The sequence below is a fragment of the Muntiacus reevesi genome, chromosome 2 (assembly GCF_963930625.1).
Source record: "Muntiacus reevesi chromosome 2, mMunRee1.1, whole genome shotgun sequence".
In the NCBI taxonomy this organism is placed as follows: Eukaryota; Metazoa; Chordata; class Mammalia; order Artiodactyla; family Cervidae; genus Muntiacus; species Muntiacus reevesi.
The window spans coordinates 6,204,292-6,224,239 of record NC_089250.1 but is presented as its reverse complement, the minus strand read 5'-3'; the positions used below and the strand labels follow the sequence as shown (position 1 = coordinate 6,224,239).

Here is a 19,948-nt window from a genome sequence, read left to right as displayed (position 1 = left end):
GTGAGAGTTGGACTGTGAAGAAAGCTGAGTGCCAAAAAATTGATGCTCTTGAACTGTGGTGTTGGAGAAGACTCTTGAGAGTCCCTTGGACTGCAAGGAGATCCAACCAGTCCATCTTAAAGGAGATCAGTCCTGGGTGTTCATTGGAAGGACTGATGCTGAAGCTGAAACTCCAATACTTTGGCCACCTCATGCGAAGAGTTGACTCATTGGAAAAGACCCTGATGCTGGGAGGGATTGGGGACAGGAGGAGAAGGGGATGACAGAGGATGAGAGGGCTGGATGGCATCACCGACTCGATGGACATCTGAGTTTGAGTAAACTCTGGGAGTTGGTGATAGACAGGGAGGCCCGGCGTGCTACGATTCATGGGGTCGCAAAGAGTTGGACACGACTGAGTGGCTGAACTGAACTGAACTGAACAGAGACCTTCTGTATGGCACGGGGAACTCTGCTCGATACTCTGTACAAACCTAAATGGGGAAAGAATCTGAAAAACATTAGATACATGTGTATGTGTAACCGAATCACTTTTCTGTACCTCCCAAACTAGCACAAACTTGTTAGTCAGCTATACTTTGATATGAAATAAAAATAAAAAAAGAATTATATCTGGTTGGTCCAGAGAAGAAGTTCTGCTTTCTGGTTACAGAGTTCCTCTTCCTCTGCACCCATGAAGGTTCCTGCCTCCGTGTGGGTGTTTTTTCACCCCACCCCATTCCTTTGAACACTATGAGGTTTCTTTAGGAGCAGTGACTGCCTTCCAAAGGTCATTGTCCTCTAGCCTCAGGAAAGCCTCCCACAGCATTGTCACTATATCAAAATACGAATCTGGACTAGCTGTTGCAAAAGCTGAAGTACTGCAGTGGGACGTATCTTTATCCATCTGCATATTTAGCTCATCACATGGTCTACTTATTATATTTTTCTTCCTGACACAAACTGGTTGTGAGAGTGAACCCCCGGCCACAAGGACACAATCATTTTCTGGAGTAGGGTATAGGAGGGTCATTGTTGCTATTTAATTGCTAACTTGCGACTGACTCTTTGTAATCCCAATGACTGTAGCCCACCAGGTCCATTGTCCATGGGATTTCCTAGTGAAGAAACTGAAGTGGGTTGCCATTTCCTTTTCCAGGGGATCTTCCTGACCCAGGGAGAGAACCCACATTTCCTGCACTGGCAGTCAGATTCCTTATCGCTGAGTCACCAGGGAAGACTTATAGGAGGGTGGAGAAACCATAATAACAATACAGCCACAAAATGATCTTGTTTCTTCTGCAATATGACATTCTTTCTTTTTCCACCATTAACCTTGTAGGGTACTTTATCATTTTCCAAGTGTTATAGATTTATCTACCCTACTTTTATAGACAATTCAACAGAAAGCCAGAAAATCTGAGTGGACAGATTGATGTTTATACCAATCAATGCTCTTTTCAACAAACCACACTGCAGGGCTAAGTGAACATATCCATGGTCTATTGCAAAAAGTACTACCAAATTTGGAAGTATGTTTCTTCATTTTTGGTTTAACTGCCTTCCCATTCAGTAGTAAATAGAACTATGGATTTGTAGAGAGAGGAAAAGTCATTGTCAAACACAGTTTTTACTTGTGTGGACAATAACACTTTTCTTTTCACCTAACATTTCATTTTATTGTATTACTTCCTTTTGAGAAACAGCTGTTTCTCTTACAAGGGTTGAGCTCAGAAAAATAATAAAATATGTTTGTGTTTTCCTTTTTGTTGGGAAGGGTAATTTTATTATAGGCAATTCATTGAAGTACGAGAAACACAAAGTAAGGATGGTAAAATCTAATTTTTCTTCTTAAGAAATTAGAGAGAGGTTGGAAAAAGATGGTAGATTCAGTGTTTGCATGTGTTCTACCACACATCTAAAAGCCCTGTGAAATGACAAAAAAGTATATATTTAAGAAACAAAACCAGGGAATTCTCTGGTGCTCCAGCAGTTTGGACTCCACCACAGGGAAATCTCTGGTCTCCAGCAGTTAGGACTGCACACTCTTATTCCTGAGCGCCCAAGTTCACTCCCTGGTAGGGAAACTAAGACCCCACAAATATTGATTGTGGTGAGGGCAAAAAGTTTTTCTAAAAAAGTCTATAAACAATAGACTGTAAATATGTATATTATTTAATTAATAATAAAATTATATTACATTACATTATATTATATAAAAAATAAACTATAAAAATGTCTATAAACAATAAATGCGGGAGAGGGTGGGGAGAAAAGGGAACCCACTTACACTGTTGGTAAGAATGCAAACTAGTACAGCCACTATGGAGAACAAATGTGGAGATTCCTTAAAAAATTGGAAATAGAACTGCCATACGACCCAGCAATCCAACTGCTGGGCATACACACTGAGAGAACTAGAATTAAAAGAGACACATGCACCCCAATGTTCATCGCAGCACTGCTTATAATAGCCAGGACATGCAAGCAACCTAGATGCCCATTGGCAGATGAATGGATAAGAAAGTTGTGGTATACATACACAATGGAATATTACTCAGCTATTAAAAAGAATGTAGTTGAATGAGTTCTAATGAGGTGGATGAAGCTGAAGCATATTATACAGAGTGAAGGAAGTCAGAAAGAAAAACACCAATACAGTATATTAACATATATATATGGAATTTAGAAATATGGTAATGATGACCCTATATGTGAGACAGGAAAAGAGACTCAGATGTAAAGAACAGACTTTTGGACTCTGTGGGAGAAGGTGAAGGTGGCATGATTTGAGAGAATAGCATTGAAACATGTATATTATCATATGTGAAACAGATTGCCAGTCCAGATTCGATACATGAGACAGGGTGCTCACGGCTGCTGCACTGGGATGACCCAGAGGGATGGGATGGGGAGGGAGGTGGGAGGGGGGTTCAGGATGGGGAACACATGTAAATCCATGGCTGATTCATGTCAATGTATGGCAAAAACCACTACAATATTGTAAAGTATTTAGCCTCCAATTAAAATAAATTAATTAATTTAAAAAAGTATTTCTTATAAAAAATAACAAAATAAATTTTTAATTTTATAAATCATCAATGAATCAGAAATATTGAAAGATCACAAAAGAAAGAACTTAAGAAGATCTGATCAATGTAGAAATAAGACCATAGTAAACAAACCATAGCTCTGGGTTTCTCTGGTAGCTCAGTTGGTAAAGAATCTGCCTACAATGCAGGAGACCTTGGTTCTATTCCTGGGTCAGGAAGATTCCCTGGAGAAGCCTATGGCAACCCACTCCAGTATTCTTGCCTGGAGAATCTCCATAGACAGAAGAGCCTGGAGGACTACAGTCCATGAGGTCACAGAGTTGGACATGACTGAATGACTAAAGTATAAAACACTTGCAGAGAAGATTGGATGTACACTAACCATAGAGGACCTCACAGGCAATAGTCAATTACTACAAAAAATTGATATCCTGAGTGATTAATGGGGACTGATGCTGCAGCTGAAACTCCAATACTTTGGCCATCTCATGTGAAGAGTTGACCCATTGGAAAAGACCCTGGTGCTGGGAGGGATTGGGGGCAGGAGGAGAAGGGGACGACAGAGGATGAGATGGTTGGATGGCATCACTGACTCGATGGACATGAGTTTGAGTAAACTCCGGGAGTTGGTGATGGACAGGGAGGCCTGACGTGCTGCGATTCATGGGGTCGCAAAGAGTCGTACACGACTGAACTGAACTGAACTGAAGATCTCTTTGTTCTTCTTTAATTGGGTTGAAAAGTAAGAAGAAGCTGCATTGTCCACAGTACAAAGCGCTGAGATGGGCGGCAAGAACTGAGTGAAGGAACAATGCCCTAGTGTAGAGAGGTAGGGAACCACCCCCAACCCAGCAAGGACACAAACCACTGGTTCTGGCAACACACTTCATTTTCCTCCTCCAATCACTCAAGACAGGTGAATATGCAAGCAAATAAGGATTCTTAAATACAAAAATAAGCATGAAACAAAATGTCATCACTACTGTAGCAAAACTAGTCTGATAAGAGGCACCAAATTCAATAAGCAAAACTAACTTTGAGTGAAAAGACTTAATACAGCAAACAGAAAGCAAACTAAAAAAATATGTAACATGTTTAGAAAGACACAACAAAAAATTATATCCTTCAACATGGAAACTTACATTACCATGTGTAAAACAGATAGCCAATGGGAATTTGTTGTATGGCTCAGGGAACTCAAACAGGGGCTCTGGAACAGCCTAGGGGGGTGGGACGGGGTAGGAAATGGGAGGGAGGCTCCAGAGGAGAGGACATATGTATGCCTATGGCTGATTCAAGTTGATGTTTGGCAGGAACCAACATAATTCTGTAAAGCAGTTATCCTTCAAATAAAAAGTAAATTAATTAAAAAAATAAACATTTAAAACAATCATAGATATAGCTAAGAAGTAAATTAATTAATAAACTAGCATAGTCAGTTGATTAATCTTTCTAGGAGATAATGGGAAAGGACAGAGAAAATAACATATGAAGGAAAATCAAGAGATGTGAAGGACAGGTTCAGAAGGGATTTGCATGATTGAGGGAAGGAGGAGAAGGAGGAGATGAGATGAAAGAAGAGGAAAAGGAGGTAAAGAAGAAGGAAGAAAGGAAATTTCAGGAGAGGAAGGAAGTTTTCAGTTCTAAGACGTAAATGGTCTCTCAGGTCCTGAATACAGAAAATAAGGAAAACATCCACACCAAGCTACATCCTGGTTAAATTTCAAAAGGCTATAGGGAAGAATCAAAAGTCTTCAGAGAAGGGAGAAAGGCAGTTTATAGACAAGGGAATAAGAATTAGATTGCCTCAAACTTTTCATAGGGGTGTGTGTGTGTTTGTTAGTTGCTCAGTAATGCCTGACTCTTTGTGACCCTATGGACTTAGCCCACCAGGCTGACTCTGTCCATGAGATACTCCAGGCAAGAATATTGGAATGGCTGTCACTTAGATGACAAAAGTGGAAAAAAATTGAGAGAAAACGATTTTGAACTTAAAAATCTATCCTCAGCCAAGCCAGCAAACAAATGAAAAATCCAAATACAAACATTCCAGTATATGTAAAAAGTCATGAATTTAACTCTCTTTTCTGTAATAACTGAGCATGTACCTCAGTAAAACAATGAAATAACTACAGAGGAAGACAGATGCCAATTAAAAAATAGTGAGTGAAGAAATTGACGGAATATGGTTTAACTCAAGTAGTTTTATAACGCTTGTAATATAAAGAAACAGAAACTAACAATTCATAACTAAATCACCATCTGAAGAATGAATATGTGGGGGAAAGAAAGTGAAACTTTACTAAATTCTTGTGGCTAAGGGAAGACTCTAGCTACTAAATGAAGAGTGAAAATGTTAGTTGCTCAGTCATGTCCGATTTTTTGCAACCCCTTGACTCCTCTGTCCATGGAATTCTCCAGGTGAGAACCCTGGAGTGGATAGCCATTCCCTTCTCGAGGGGATCTTGCTGACCCAGGGATCAAACCAGGGTCTCCTGCATTTCAGGCAGATTCTTAAACTTCTGACCCACCAGGCAAGCCCAGGAAAGGCTTCCCTGGTAACCAGCTTCTTAAGTATATGTATTATTTATTCTAAGAGAATTATCAAAAAAAAAATAGTAGGCGATATACTATACATGGGCTCCCCAGGGGGTGCTAGTGGTCAAGAACCTAACTGCCAATGCAGGAGACATAAAAGATGTGGGTTCGATCCCTAGGTAAGGAAGATTTGCTGGAGGAGGGCATGACAACCCACTCCAGTATTCTTGCCTGGAGAATCCCATGGACAGAGGAGCCTGGTGGGCTACAGTCCCTAGGGTTGCAGAGTTTGTGTTGCACACACGACTGAAGTGATTTAGCATGTACTCTTGCAACCTATACATAACTTCTTAATAGGGACAAGGTGGAAAAAAGGCAGAACAGGGGAAACTCAATTAAATGCACCAAAAATATGAAAGGAAAAATATTTTAAATTTATAAATTAAAAGTAAGCAACAGAAAATTTGGATGTAAAATATAAAGATGGCAGGAAATAGCTTAAACAAATGAGCATTAAAATAATAGGTTTAGCTGCATGGAATTGTCAGTGATGACACCTGTAAGAAGAGCAGTTTCATATGGTTCAAGTAAGTAACTGCTCATAGGTTGTATTATTAAAAGAAAGTTTTCACATTTGTTTTACAGATAAATCTATATGTTTCTCATCAGAGGTGTACATTTCTGAAAATGATAAAGGCTGAAAATAAAGAGATGAATATTGAAGAAAATGCAGATATGTAAATATTAATGTCAGACAAAACAGACTACAAGGTAAAAAAAGTAAGTTAACAGGAAAAATCCATTAAGAATTATAAGAACAATGATCTTTTGTGTATCTGAGAGTTAACACTGAAATACACTAGAAAAAAAAAAGCCTAAGATATGTACAATCACAGTGAAAGACATTAACACATATTTCTCAGAAATTATAAGTTTGAGAGGACAAAAAATAAATCTAGAAGATTTAAATATTGGTGAGGGTGGGATGATTTGAGAGAATAGCATTGAAACATGTATATTATCATATGTGAAACAGATCACCAGCCCAGGTTGGATGCATGAGACAAGTGCTCAGGGCTGGTGCACTGGGAAGACCCAGAGGGATGGGATGGGGAGGGAAGCAGGACAGGGGATCAGGATGGGGAGCACATGTAAATCCATGGCTGATTCATGTCAGTGTATGACAAAAACCACTACAATATTGTAAAGTAATTAGCCCCAATTAAAATAAATAAATTAAAAAAATAAAAACAAACAAAAAATAACATAATTAACAAGTTTGTTATAATAGATCAAAAGACAATATACAGTTTTCTATGACACACATGAAATTCCAATACAACTATCTGAGAAGCTGTGACAACTAAAAAAGAGAATTCATTAAGTTGGGAGTTTTTGAACTTAAAATATGAAAATAGCAATAGCTTTCCTGTATGCCATCAATAACTAATTAGAATCGAAGATAGGGGAAAAGTACTACTTAAATAGTACCATCATCAAAAACTTGTACCCAAATAACTATAGTAAGAGACTTTATTATAAGACTTTAGAATAAGAAAAGCTAAAAAAATTAAATAATAAATAAAAATTAAAAAGAAATAAAATTTTATTAGAGGACATAAATATCTAAATAAAAGGAGAGACATACCACCTTTCTGAATGAGAAGACTAAAAAGAAGAATATTATATTGTTATTAAGATGTCAAATTTTCCAAAGTCAAAACACATAGATTTAATACATTACCAATTAAATCAGCAACATTTCCTTCTTAAAAATTCAATACCTGAAAAGCTAATTCTAAGGTATATAGAAAGAAAATCTTTACAAACTACTTGAAAATTTGTAAATTTGCCTAAAAAATGCAACATGTTGGCCAATATTTCATATCAGTGGGTAAAAAGTAATTGAACTATTTAATTACCTATACTGAGACAATTTAAAAATTCCTTGAAAAAGTAGTCCTCCTCATAACTCTTCTAGACTTCAGTAATCAAAACAGGGTGGTATTGCTATGCAAATGTGCATAGATATCAATGAAACTGAATAGAGAGCCGGAAAATAAACCCACCCATCTACAGCAATTAACCTTCAACAAAGGAGGCAGAATATAAAATGGGAAAACGTCTCTTGAGCAAATGGTGCTGGGAGAGGTGGACAGCTGCATGTAAACCAGTGATGGTAGAGCATACTCCTACACTATACTCAAAAGGGCTTAAACATAAGACATGACACCATGAAATTCCTAGAAGAGAGCCTAGGCAAAATGTTCTCTGGCATAACCAGTGTTTTCTTAGGTTAGTCTCCCAAGGCAATAGCAATAAAAAAGTAAACAAATGATATGTAATTAAATTTACAGGCTTTACAGAGCAAAGGAAACAACTATAAAACAACAGCTAAATGAAAAGGCATGACATGGGAGAAAATATTTGCAAATGATGTGACAGACAAGGACTTAATCTCCAAAAGATTAAAACAGCCCACACAACTAAAGAACAACAACAAAACAAACAACCAAATTGAAAAATGGGCAGAAGACCTTAGTGCACATTTCTCCAAAGGAGAAATACAGATGGCCCTTAGGCACATGAAAAGATGCTCCACGTCACTAGTTATCAGGGAAATCAAATCGAAACTGCAATGAGGTACCACCTCACACCAGTCAGAACAGCCATCATTAAAAGATCTACATGTAACAAATCCTGAAGAGGGTGCAGAGAAAAGGGAATCCTCTTGCATCGTTGGTGAGAATATAAATTGGTGCAGCCATTGTGGAAAACAGTATGGAGATGCCTCAGAAAACTAAAAATAGAATTACCATATGATCCAGCAATCGCACTCCTGGGAATATATCCAGACAAACCATAATTCGTAAAGATACATGCACTCCTGTTTGTAGCAGCACCCTTCACAATAGCCAAAACATGGAAACCACCTAAATGTCCATCCACAGATGAATGAATAAAGATGTGATACATGTACACACAATGAACTGTTACTCAACCATAAGAAAGAACAAAATAATGCCTTCTGCAACAACATAGCTGGAACCAGAGATTATTATACTAAGTGAAGCAAATCAGAAAGAGAAAGACAAATACCATATAATATCACTTTTATGTGTAATCTGAAGTATGGGACAAACGAACCTATCTGTAAAATTGAAGCAGACTCAACAGACACAGAGGACAGGCTTGTGGTTGTCAGGGTGTGGGGGTCCGGAGAGAGATCGGGGTTGGTAGATACAAACTACTACATTTAGGATGAGAAAACAGCAAGGTCCTAATATATAGTGCAGGGAACTATTATCAATATCCTGTGATAAACCATAATGGAGAAGAAGATTAAAAATATAATCTTCTTATATTCTATATGTATTTTATATTATACTCTTATATTTTATATATACTATATATATATAGTGTGTATATATATAGAGCTGAGTCATTTTGCTATATAGTAGGGATTGGCACAACTCTGTAAAACAACTTTACTTCAATAAAAAAGTAGCCCTCCTACTTCACAGAACACATGGAATTAAATCCTAGATGAGTGTGTAGATAAAATGAATAAATACTCCAATTAGAGCACATGGAATTAAATCTTAGATGAATTTGTAGATTAAATGAATAAATACTCCAAATTATAAAAGTACTGAATGAAATCATAGGAAAATTTTTTATCGTTCTTACAAGATGAAAATAGCCTTCCTAAACTACTCCCCCTTCACAAAGAGAAAGGACAGCAAAAAATAGCAAAACCAACAACAAAGAAAACATAAAGGAGGTGTTTGATACATGTGACTTAAAAATTAAAACATATATATGTGTGGCTAAATATAGCATAGAAAAAGTTAAAAACGTAGAAATAGAGTTGAAAAATAATTAAAACAGATTTGAGTCAAATTATTGATAAAGGATATATAGAAAGAGCTTCTCTCAATCAATAAGAAAAATAATTTAATAAAATTATGAGCAAATGATATCAATAGGCAATTCAAGAAGAGTAAGCATACATGAGAAATAATCATATGAAAAACTCAGCCTCATTATTAACCAGGGAAATGCAGAAAAACACAGGAACATTAAAAAAAAGCTCCCTTATCAAACTGGCAAAAATAAGAAATATTTTGATAATATCAATGTATCAAATGCTGACAAGAAAGCAAGCACTCTCGCCTACTACTAGAGACATGCTATGCAATCTTTTTTAAAGGCAATTTGCCAACATTTCGGAAGTTAAAATATTTATTTCTTGGGCCCAGAAAGTCATTTCTATGCATTATCCTTGAGTAAATGCATCAGTTCAGTTCAGTTCAGTTCAGTCACTCAGTCGTGTCCAACTCTTTGCGACCCCATGAATCGTAGCACGCCAGACCTCCCTGTAAATCACCAACTCCCGGAGTTTACTCAAACTCATGCCCATCAAGTCAGTGATGCCATCCAACCATCTCATCCTCTGCCATCCCCTTCTCCTGCCCCCAATCCCTCCCAGCATCAGGGTCTTTTCCAATGAGTCAACTCTTCACATGAGGTGGCCAAAGTATTGGAGTTTCAGCTTCAGCATCAGTCTTTCCAATGAGCACCCAGGACTGATCTCCTTTAGGATGGACTGGTTGGATCTCCTTGCAGTTCAAGGGACTCTCAAGAGTCTTCTCCAACACCACAGTTCAAAAGCATCCATTATTCGGCACTCAACTTTCTTCACAGTCCAACTTTCACATCCATACTTGACCACTGGAAAAACCATAGCCTTGACTAGACGGACCTTTGCTGGCAAAGTAATGTCTCTGCTTTTTAATATGCTGTCTAGGTTGGTCATAACTTTCCTTCCAAGGGGTAAGTGTCTTTTAATTTCATGGCTGCAGTCACCATCTGCAGTGATTTTGGAGCCGCCAAAAATAAAATCTGACACTGTTTCCACTGTTTCCCCATTTATTTCTCACCCATGAAATGAGGGGACCAGATGCCATGACCTTAGTTTTCTGAATGTTGAGCTTTAAGCCAACTTTTTCACTCTCCTCTTTCATTTTCATCAAGAGGCTTTTTAGTTCCTCTTCACTTTCTGCCATAAGGGTGGTGTCATCTGCATATCTGAGGTCACTGAAGCATTATTTTCAATAATATAAAAGAGAATAAAAATAAATCATATAACCCTACGATACAATACCATCATGTAGCTATTAAAGACAATGAAGGTAATTCTCTTCTGGCAGGTAAAGATCTTCAGTGTACAATTTCTTGAAAAAATAAAAAAGACAGTCACACAACAAATGTATGTTATGAACATACCTTAAGGAAGGGAGAGGGTGAGTGCAAATGGGCATGTGTGTAACTAAGTGCACAAAAAAGAAAGGAAGGATGAACATAGCTTTTGCTGGCTATTTCCATAATAAAAAGGAAAAGGAAAAAAGACACAGGAAGGGGCTAGTCATAACCCACTCATTCCACACGTTGGCTTAGTACTAGTTGATAGATGTTAGCAAAGCTCTACCTTACCAAGATCCATCAACCTTGCTACTACTCTTGTTAGAGACCCACTACTGCGGATTCCTTCTTACTAAGGGAAGCTGAAAGGTCTATATCGTGAAAGAAGTAAAACAAAATGAATTGACCAACATTTTAATGGCACATCAGAATTGCATGCCTGTGGGTGTTTGGATATTTGGATATTTGTATATAGCCAAATAAACGCTGGGGTTCCCAGGTGGCTCAGTGGTAAAGAACCCACCTGCCAGTGCGGGAGATGCAGGTTTGACCCTCAGTTTGGGAAGATCCCCTGGAGGAGGAAATGGCAAGCCACTCTAGTGTCCTTGCTTGGGAAATCCTATGGACAGAGGAGCCTGACAGGTTACAGTCCATGGGGGGGTTGCAAAAGAGTCAGACACGACCTAGAGACTAGACAACAACAAAACACGGAACAACAACAACAAAATAAATGTTGACCTGAAAACTCACCGTAGGTGGTTATAATCTGATTTTACTAATGGTTTTATTTTACAAACTATTTCTCAAACTTTGATTTTGAAGTTTTTTCCCAAATCTAGATGCAATTGTGGAAAATATGCCTTTCTTGTGAGGGTGCATTTGCTTTTGAGAAGCAGCCAGGAGGTATTTGGAACCAAGCTTGGTTGGGGAGTGTGGGGATACCACTGCTGGTGACCCCTGCTGCCTTAAAGGCAGCCTTTAAAGCTGGTGATTTCCAGATGGATTTAATGAAGAAAGTGAGGGGGTGAGCTGTGCTGATACCTGAAGGAAGAAGGATCATTCTGAGCAGAGGCAAAGGCAAAGGAGAAATGCTTGCGGTAGGTGTGAGGGGCTGTGTTTGAGGAAAAGGAAGAGGCTTGTGGAACAGGGGCAGAACTCATCGAGGGAGCGGTTCTGTAGCACCTCGACCAGTTCTGGCTCTTACTATGAGCGAGAAACGAAAGCGTTAAAGGCTTTCGGCCAGAGATGCTCATGTGAACCGACTTAGGTTTAAAAAGATCATGTTGGTTGTTAACTGAGAAGAGAATGAAGGGACTGAACCGTTCCCACCCCACAAGCTGTTGGCTAATACGTTGGGTTCCCAGGGAAACTCTCTCATTTCGGACCCACCCAGACCCAAACAGGAAGCCCAGCATTGGGCTGTCTGTTTACTTTGGACAAAACCATGCCTCACACCCAGTGACCTTCCTGAACCCCATCCTTCAAAACACTCTGGAGAAAGTCACGCTGCACCAATCCTACTGTTGTTCTAGAATTGCCAAGAGTGGATAAGAAAGAGCAAGCTTTAAGTCATGAAAACATTTGGAGATTTATGTCCAAATTTTCTAGTTACAGTTTGCTGAAACGTTTTTGTTATATGTGGGAGTAAAAATCTCTGGGGATGAGCCAGAAATATCTGGGCTTTACTTGTAGGGCTCTGGGACTACCTGGGTCTAACGGAATCATGGTATTGCAACTGATAAGTCTTATACCAGCAGGGGCCACAGGGACTGAGACACGCAGCTGTTCTTGAAGTTTTTTAAATCCCTGACAATGCTTGATATGCCTTTGATTATATTTTCTGACATCCTATTCTGGATTTAGCAAAGTTGGGCCATGACATCACTGAGAAAGTACTAGAGCTGGAGATCTTTAATACACTGCAATTCAACTCTAAAGTTGCCTTTAAAGGGTTAAAAGAAGAATTGAAGCAAAATATTGAAACCTTGTATCTGTCTGGGTTGTCTTTTTTCCTTGTTAGTGTCTTGATTATTAATCAAGTCTGTTCAGATAGCAAGTGCTCTGGGTCTGAGATTTTTTTAGTGCTCTTTTGGAGGGAGATTTTGCTTTTCTTTCTTTTTTTTTTAAAAATCTTTTCACTTAGTTTTACTAACTCAGTCCTCAAGCGATGGATGTGCCGCTGCCATTCCTGTATCTGACCAAAGAAGAAATTTGAGATTATCCTGGTTTCTTCCTCTTATTTTCCATATACTCAGCAACCAAGACTTGTTGATTATACCTCCTAAATATCTTTATAACCAACTTCCTTTTCTTCATTCCATCTGCCTCTTCCCCAACTCAAGCACATATTATCTCCTTCCTAGATTATTATAAGGATTTTTATTGTCACATTGCTTCTAGTCTTGAGTCGGAATTCCATCTCTGCCACTTATAACATTCTCTAAAGTTCTCTGTCCTCTTCACACCCTTTTTCTTTTTCTCTTCCATAGACCTTCCCTGGGAGGTCACATCCACTCCTATGGTTTTGATTAATTTAATATGCTCCAGATGTGCTGAAGATGCTACAGCATCCATCTCAGACTTTTCTCTGGAGGTCTAGACCTCTATATCTGGCTGTCAATTCTTTCAACTTAGCTTGTTTCAAAGTGAATTGATCACATTCCCCTCCAACTCCATCTTCCTTCTCTATTCCCCATCTCAATGTGATACCGCCTTCTTTGTATCCAGTTGCCCAAGTTGTAGCCCAAGTGTGGGCTTTGATTTGTACATCTCTGTAATTCCCCAAGTCAAATCAATCATCCCTAACTCTACCTCTTTTTTTTTTTTTAATTGAAGTATAGTTGATTTACAATGTTGTGTTAGTTTCAGGTTTAAGCAAAGTGATCCAGTTATACAGAATAGATATAGATCTATCTATCTAATTAGATAAATATTCTTTTTCAGATTTTTTTCCATTTAGATTATTACAAGATGTTGACTATATTAATACTTCCCCGTGCTATGGAGAAGGTCCTTGTCACTTATCTAGTTTATATACAGTAGTGTATATCTGATAATCCCAAACTCCTCTGCTATCCCTCCACTCTCCATTTCCCCTTTGGTAACCATAAATTTGTCTTTTATGTCTGTGAGTCTATTTCTGTTTGTAAATAACTTCATTTGTATCATTTGTTTAGATTCTACATATAACTTATATTATGATATTTGTCTGTCCAACTTACTTCCCTTACTATGATAGATTTTAGGTCCATCCATGCTACTGCAAATGGGAATGATTTCATTCTTTTCTCTGGTGGGGTAGTCCTAATTCCAACCCTTAGGCCTCTCTTGGCCTGTCTCTCATCACCTGCCACTAACCTGGGCCCAGCCCAAGGTATCATCTAGAATTTTTATCAACTTGGACTTCTGCCTCAGCCTCTTCATTGGAATTTTTTTTTTTTTTTGGTCCCTGTGTTGTCCCTCCTGCAATCCATTTTTTACATTGCAGTGAACATGATCTTTCTAATCTGCAAATCTGCATTCCTCTGCCTGAAATCCTTGAATGCGGTCCCATTGTTCTTATAACAAATGTCTATGGCTTATAAAAACCCCTTATAATAAGGTCTCTGCTTGCCTCTCAAGCAGTCTTTCTCCCCACATAATCCCACTCTCACAACATTCTGATCATTAGAATTCCTCAGTTTCTTAAAAGTTCAATGCCTTCTCTTATCTCTGGGCCACTTCACACATTTCCTTTCCCTGAAGACTCCTTCCAGCTCATCTTGCCGCATTCATTGCCTTATTACTTACTTACTTTTCAGTCTTTAGATGTCAATTTAAGTTTCTCTTCCCGCCAGCAGGCTTCACTGAACACCAAGTCCAGGTTAAATGTTTTAATTCTTTGCCTCCTTGATGTCATCTACTTATCTCTATGATACCTCTTATCAAATTCTGCTGCAATTGCTTCTTTTGTGGTTAGCTCTCCAAAACCATTATCTGCCTTAGTTATTTCTATATTTCCAGACTGTTGTATAGTGCCTGGCACAAAATACACACTCCAAATGAATCTGACTTGCTTGACACAAGCAGCCCTCTTAGAGTGTCTTCCTTTGTACCTTGCCCAATAGGCAAAGATCTGTGCACCATTAAGTCCCAGCATAACGCCTTCCTAACTTCCTAAGAGAATCACAGGGCACAGATCCCTGTTTCCCATATCAACTTCCTTCCCCTCATCACTTTTTATCATTTGCTTTGCTCATGAGTCTTTTTTTCCATACCAGACTTCAAATTTTATGCTGGAAAGACCTGTATTTTCTTCTCTATTAGTCCCCATTACTTGGTATAGGGGCTTCCCAGTTGGCATTAGTGGTAAAGAATTCGCCTGCCAATGCAGGAGACATGAGATGTGGGTTCGATTCCTGGGTCAGGAAGATCCCCTGGAGGAAGACATGGTAACCCACTCAAGTATTCTTGCCTGAAGAACCCCATGGACAGAAGGGATTGGCCAACAACAGTCCATGGGGTTGCAGAGTCTGACGTGACTGAAGCGACATAGTATGCATGCTCTTGGTATAGAGCATATGACTTAATACTTGCTAAAGGTAAGAGAGAGTTCAACAGTCAAACTGGGCCTGATTTTCCCCTGAAGATATGCTTAACTTAATTCCAATTTGGTAATTTCAAAATAAGTGTTCTACATGACCTGTTCATGGTTACGTTGCTATAATAAGAGTTTAGCTTACTATGGGTATTGGTCAGTAAGTTATAGGATTTGAGATTCTCCTATTACATGTGTCACTCATGCTTTACTTAGATGTGTTCAAGGCTCCGTCATGTGGAATAATCTGCAGCCACAATTGTATATTTTAAAGCAAGTTTTAGGAAAAAGAGATTCATGGCATCGTATATCATTTGAACCAATTTTGGAAAACATGGTAAAAGGACACAGGCTCTTCACAGATTCCTGTATATTTTCCAAGTCGTCCTGTTAGCTCTATGTGAAAAGGAGATGATGTAGACATTTATACATTCACTATTGAAAATATCCAGATCAGTGGGTATACACTGAGGGTGATATTCCACTTTGTAAGGCATTTGGCAATGTCTGGAGACATTTTTTGATTGTCACAAGTACGTGGGAGAGTTCTAATTGCATCTTGTGGGTCAAGGTCAGGGATGCTGTTAAAAATCCTGCAATACCTCCCACATCAAAGAATAATCCAGTTTGAGATGTCAATAGTGCCAAAGTTGTGAAACTGTGACCTAGGTGAAATAAAAGTCTCACCTGTCACTCAAGCACACTTTCCTATTCCAGGGTAGAATATAAATAATACTCAGCTTACAACTAGAAGACCAGAATACAGTCCTATTCATACTCTCACTTTCCTATTTTGACTTTTCACCTTTAACATGCTATTTTGATATCTATCTCATGGAATTGTTTTAAAAATTATATTTATGGCAATGTATATGGAAACCTTTAGTTTAGCCTGGCAACTAGTAATTGCTTGATAAATATTGTAACGAGAAACCAAGTCCGTGAATACATGGGTAACTTTGGGGGGTTTTATGGGGCGCAGGGGAATAGAATTTGCCTTGAGTTGTTGCTGAGCATATCACTCTTCTCAGGATCTGTACATGCATTACCACTTGTGAGAACATTTCAGAGAAGAATTGGCGTTGACAAAGACTCAGGAAACTGTTCATGCGTACCTTTTGTTCTTCTCTCTCCACGGCTGCATTGCATTTTTCTATTCCCGAGTTCCTCAGAAAGTCCCTGAGATAGCCAAACAGCGTTCCAATTCCATATCCCAAGTAAGTGAAAACCATAACATGAAGAGGTGCTTCCTCAAAGGATTCCACAAATGGCTTGCAAAAATTTGAATTTCCATTTTGCTGAAAAGACAAATGGAAATGGAAAATTAGCACTCTTCCATTACAATGAACAATGATACTGAAAAATTTGAACTTTCAATCTTTTACATGTCAAAGAGCACATTTAAGATTATGAAAATACTTGGAGAAAATTGGAAGTTGATCACCGAAGAAGGTAATCAGCAATGTACATTTTATTCCACAACTCTTAAAGAAATAATTGTTTCAGGCAAAAATTATGAACAGATTCTAAATCCATTAAGTGAAAAATTAGTGAGGAATACGGTTATTGCAAGATACCAAAGTATCACCCTGTAAATTACTCCTTAATCACAAACCTGGGATTACAATCTTAATTAGGTAATCAAATTACATCAGAGATGTTAGGACAACTCACCATTCTATACTCTTATCATGATGTAATATTCAATATACTGATGACATATTTAAGCTGAATTTAGTGAAACTCTAATATCTAAATTCCATTTTACAAGGAATATCAGGTAAATAACTTCATGAGGAGACAATCAGATAATCCTCAATATGGGACTTTCTATGTGACAATTGACTTGTGATTTGTTTTGGTTTTTTTTCAATTTTTATTTGTTTATTTGCAGGATCTTTCACTGTGGTGCACTTGTGGGGCTCAAGCTTAGTTGCTCCACAGCATGTGGGGTCTTAGTTCCCAGAACAGGGATCAAACCTGCATGCCCTGTATTGCAAGGAAGATTCTTATCCACTGGATCACCAGGGAAGTCCCATGACTTGGTTTTTAAAAGCAAAACATAAACAAGTGGGACTACATGAAACCAAAAATTTTTGTTCAGCAAAAGAAATGATCAACAAAATGAAAAGTCAACCTACAGAATGAGAGAAAATATTTGCAAACCGCATAAGATAAAGAAATATTTGCAAATCACACCTGATAAGGGGTTAATAATAATAAGGAACTCATACAACTCAAACAATTCAATTAAAAATGGGAAGAGGGCCTGAATAGATAAAGAAGACATCCAAATAGCTAACAGTTTCATGAAGATGTGTTCGACATCATTAATCATCTGGTAATGCAAATCAAAGTCACAAAGAGATATCACCTGACGTGTGCAGACATGGCTGTTATTACAAAATAAAAGAGAGAGAGAGGTAACAAGTGTTGATAAGGATGTGGAGAAAAGGGAACTTTGTACACTGCTGGTGGGAATGTAAATTGGTATGATCATTACGGAAAACAGTGTGGGGGTTCCTCCAAAAATTAAAAGAATTCCTATATGATCCAGCTATCCCACTTCTGGGTGTATATTCCTAGGAAGTGAAATCAGTATATTGAAGAGATATTTGCATTTCCATGTTTATTGGAACATTATTCACAATAGCCAAGACATAGAAACAATCAGTTGATCAAAGGATGAATGAATGAGGAAAATGTGACTTGTGTATACACACACGGTAAATATCATTCAGCCACACACACAAGAAAATTCTGTCATTTGTGACAATGTGGATGAACCTAGATTACATTATACTGAGTGAAATAAGCCAGACTCAGGAGGACAAATGCTGCATGATCTCACTTACATGTGGAATCAAAAAAATTGAGCTCACAGAAATAGAGAGTAAACTGGTGACTTCCAGACCATGGGTGGGAAAAATGGTGAGATGCTGGTCCAAAGGTACACGTCTTCAGTGACAGGATGAAGAAATTCTGGGGCCTAGTGTTCAGCATGGTACCTATAGGTAGTAAGATTGTATAGCATACTTGAATTTGCTAAGACAGTAGATCTAAAGAGTTCTCATCTCACACACACATACACTCACACGCATAGCTAGGTGAGATGATAGGTATGTTAATTAGCTTGATTGTGGTGATAATTTAATAATGTATGCATATATCAAATAACATTGTATACCTCAAATACATACAATTATTATTTATTAACTACACCTCAGTCAAGCTGCGGAAAAAAGAATGAAGGGTGGGAGAGGGGACTTAAGAGACTGAAGTGTACTGTATGTTTTTCCACTAGATCCTCTTTTATTGTAAAAAAAAAATGGTAGAAGCACATATTTTTAAACAAATGTGGACAGGAAGTGTGTATTTTTGAGGATTTGTTATTTTTGTTAGGAGTGATGGTAGTTGTATAGTTGTGTGAGAGGATGTTTTAATCTTTGTTAATGCATGCTGAAGGCTTAAGGAAGGTGAAGTGTTATAACTGTTCTCTTTCAAATTGTTCATCAAAAATTAAACACATACATAAAGCAATTTTGGGAGAATGTTGAATCTAGATGCATTAGAGGCTATACTGGGGATTGTTATGTAATTTTTTCAGTTTTCTGCATGCTTGAAATTTTTCTTAGTAAAAAGTTAATGAAAATATTTCTCTAGAGGGTCAGCAGTAAAAAAATCTACCTGAAACGCAGGAGCTGCAGGTTTGATCCTGGACTGGAGTAATCTTTCTTTTTTCTTTTTTGGTGTTGTCAGTATTTTTTTAAATTTATCTATTTTTCCATTTATTTTTGTTGGTTGGAGGCTAATTACTTTACAATATTGTAGTGGTTTTTGCCATACATTGACATGAATCAGCCATGGATTTACATGTGTTCCCCATCCCAATCTCCCTCCCACCTCCCTCCCCACCCCATCCCTCTGGGTCTTCCCAGTGCACCAGTCCCGAGCACTTGTCTCATGCATCCAACCTGGGCTGGTGATCTGTTTCACCCTTGATAATATACATGTTTTGATGCTGTTCTCTCAAAACATCCCACCCTTGCCTTCTCCCACAGAGTCTAAAAGTCTGTTCTGTACATCTGTGTCTGTTTTTCTGTTTTGTGTATAGGGTTATCATTACCATCTTTCTAAATTCCATATATATGCATTAGAGTACTGTATTGGTCTTTGTCTTTCTGGCTTACTTCACTCTGTATAATGGGCTCCAGTTTCATCCATCTCATTAGAACTGATTCAAATGAATCCTTTTTAATGGCTGAGTAATATTCCATGGTGTATATGTACCACAGCTTTCTTATCCATTCGTCTGGTGATGGGCGTCTAGGTTGCTTCCACGTCCTGGCTATTATAAACAGTGCTGCGATGAACATTGGGGTGCACGTGTCTCTTTCAGATCTGGTTTCCTCAATATGTATGCCCAGAAGTGGGATTGCTGGGTCATATGGCAGTTCTATTTCCAGTTTTTTAAGGAATCTCCACACTATTCTCCATAGCAGCTGTACTAGTTTGCGTTCCCACCAACAGTGTAAGAGGGTTCCCTTTTCTCCACACCCTCTCCAGCATTTATTGCTTGTAGACTTTTGGATAGAAG

General features: G+C 38.2%; 1 protein-coding gene across 2 annotated transcripts in view; it reads right to left on the bottom strand.

The window, feature by feature from the left end:
* Nucleotides 1-19,948, bottom strand: part of SPTLC3 (serine palmitoyltransferase long chain base subunit 3) — a 160,578-nt gene that overhangs the window by 107,793 nt on the left and 32,837 nt on the right. For both annotated transcript variants that reach the window (XM_065920874.1, XM_065920873.1), the window contains exon 2: nucleotides 16,467-16,649. In XM_065920874.1, the coding sequence (XP_065776946.1) occupies nucleotides 16,467-16,649 (183 nt within the window). The remainder of the gene's footprint in view (nucleotides 1-16,466; nucleotides 16,650-19,948) is intronic.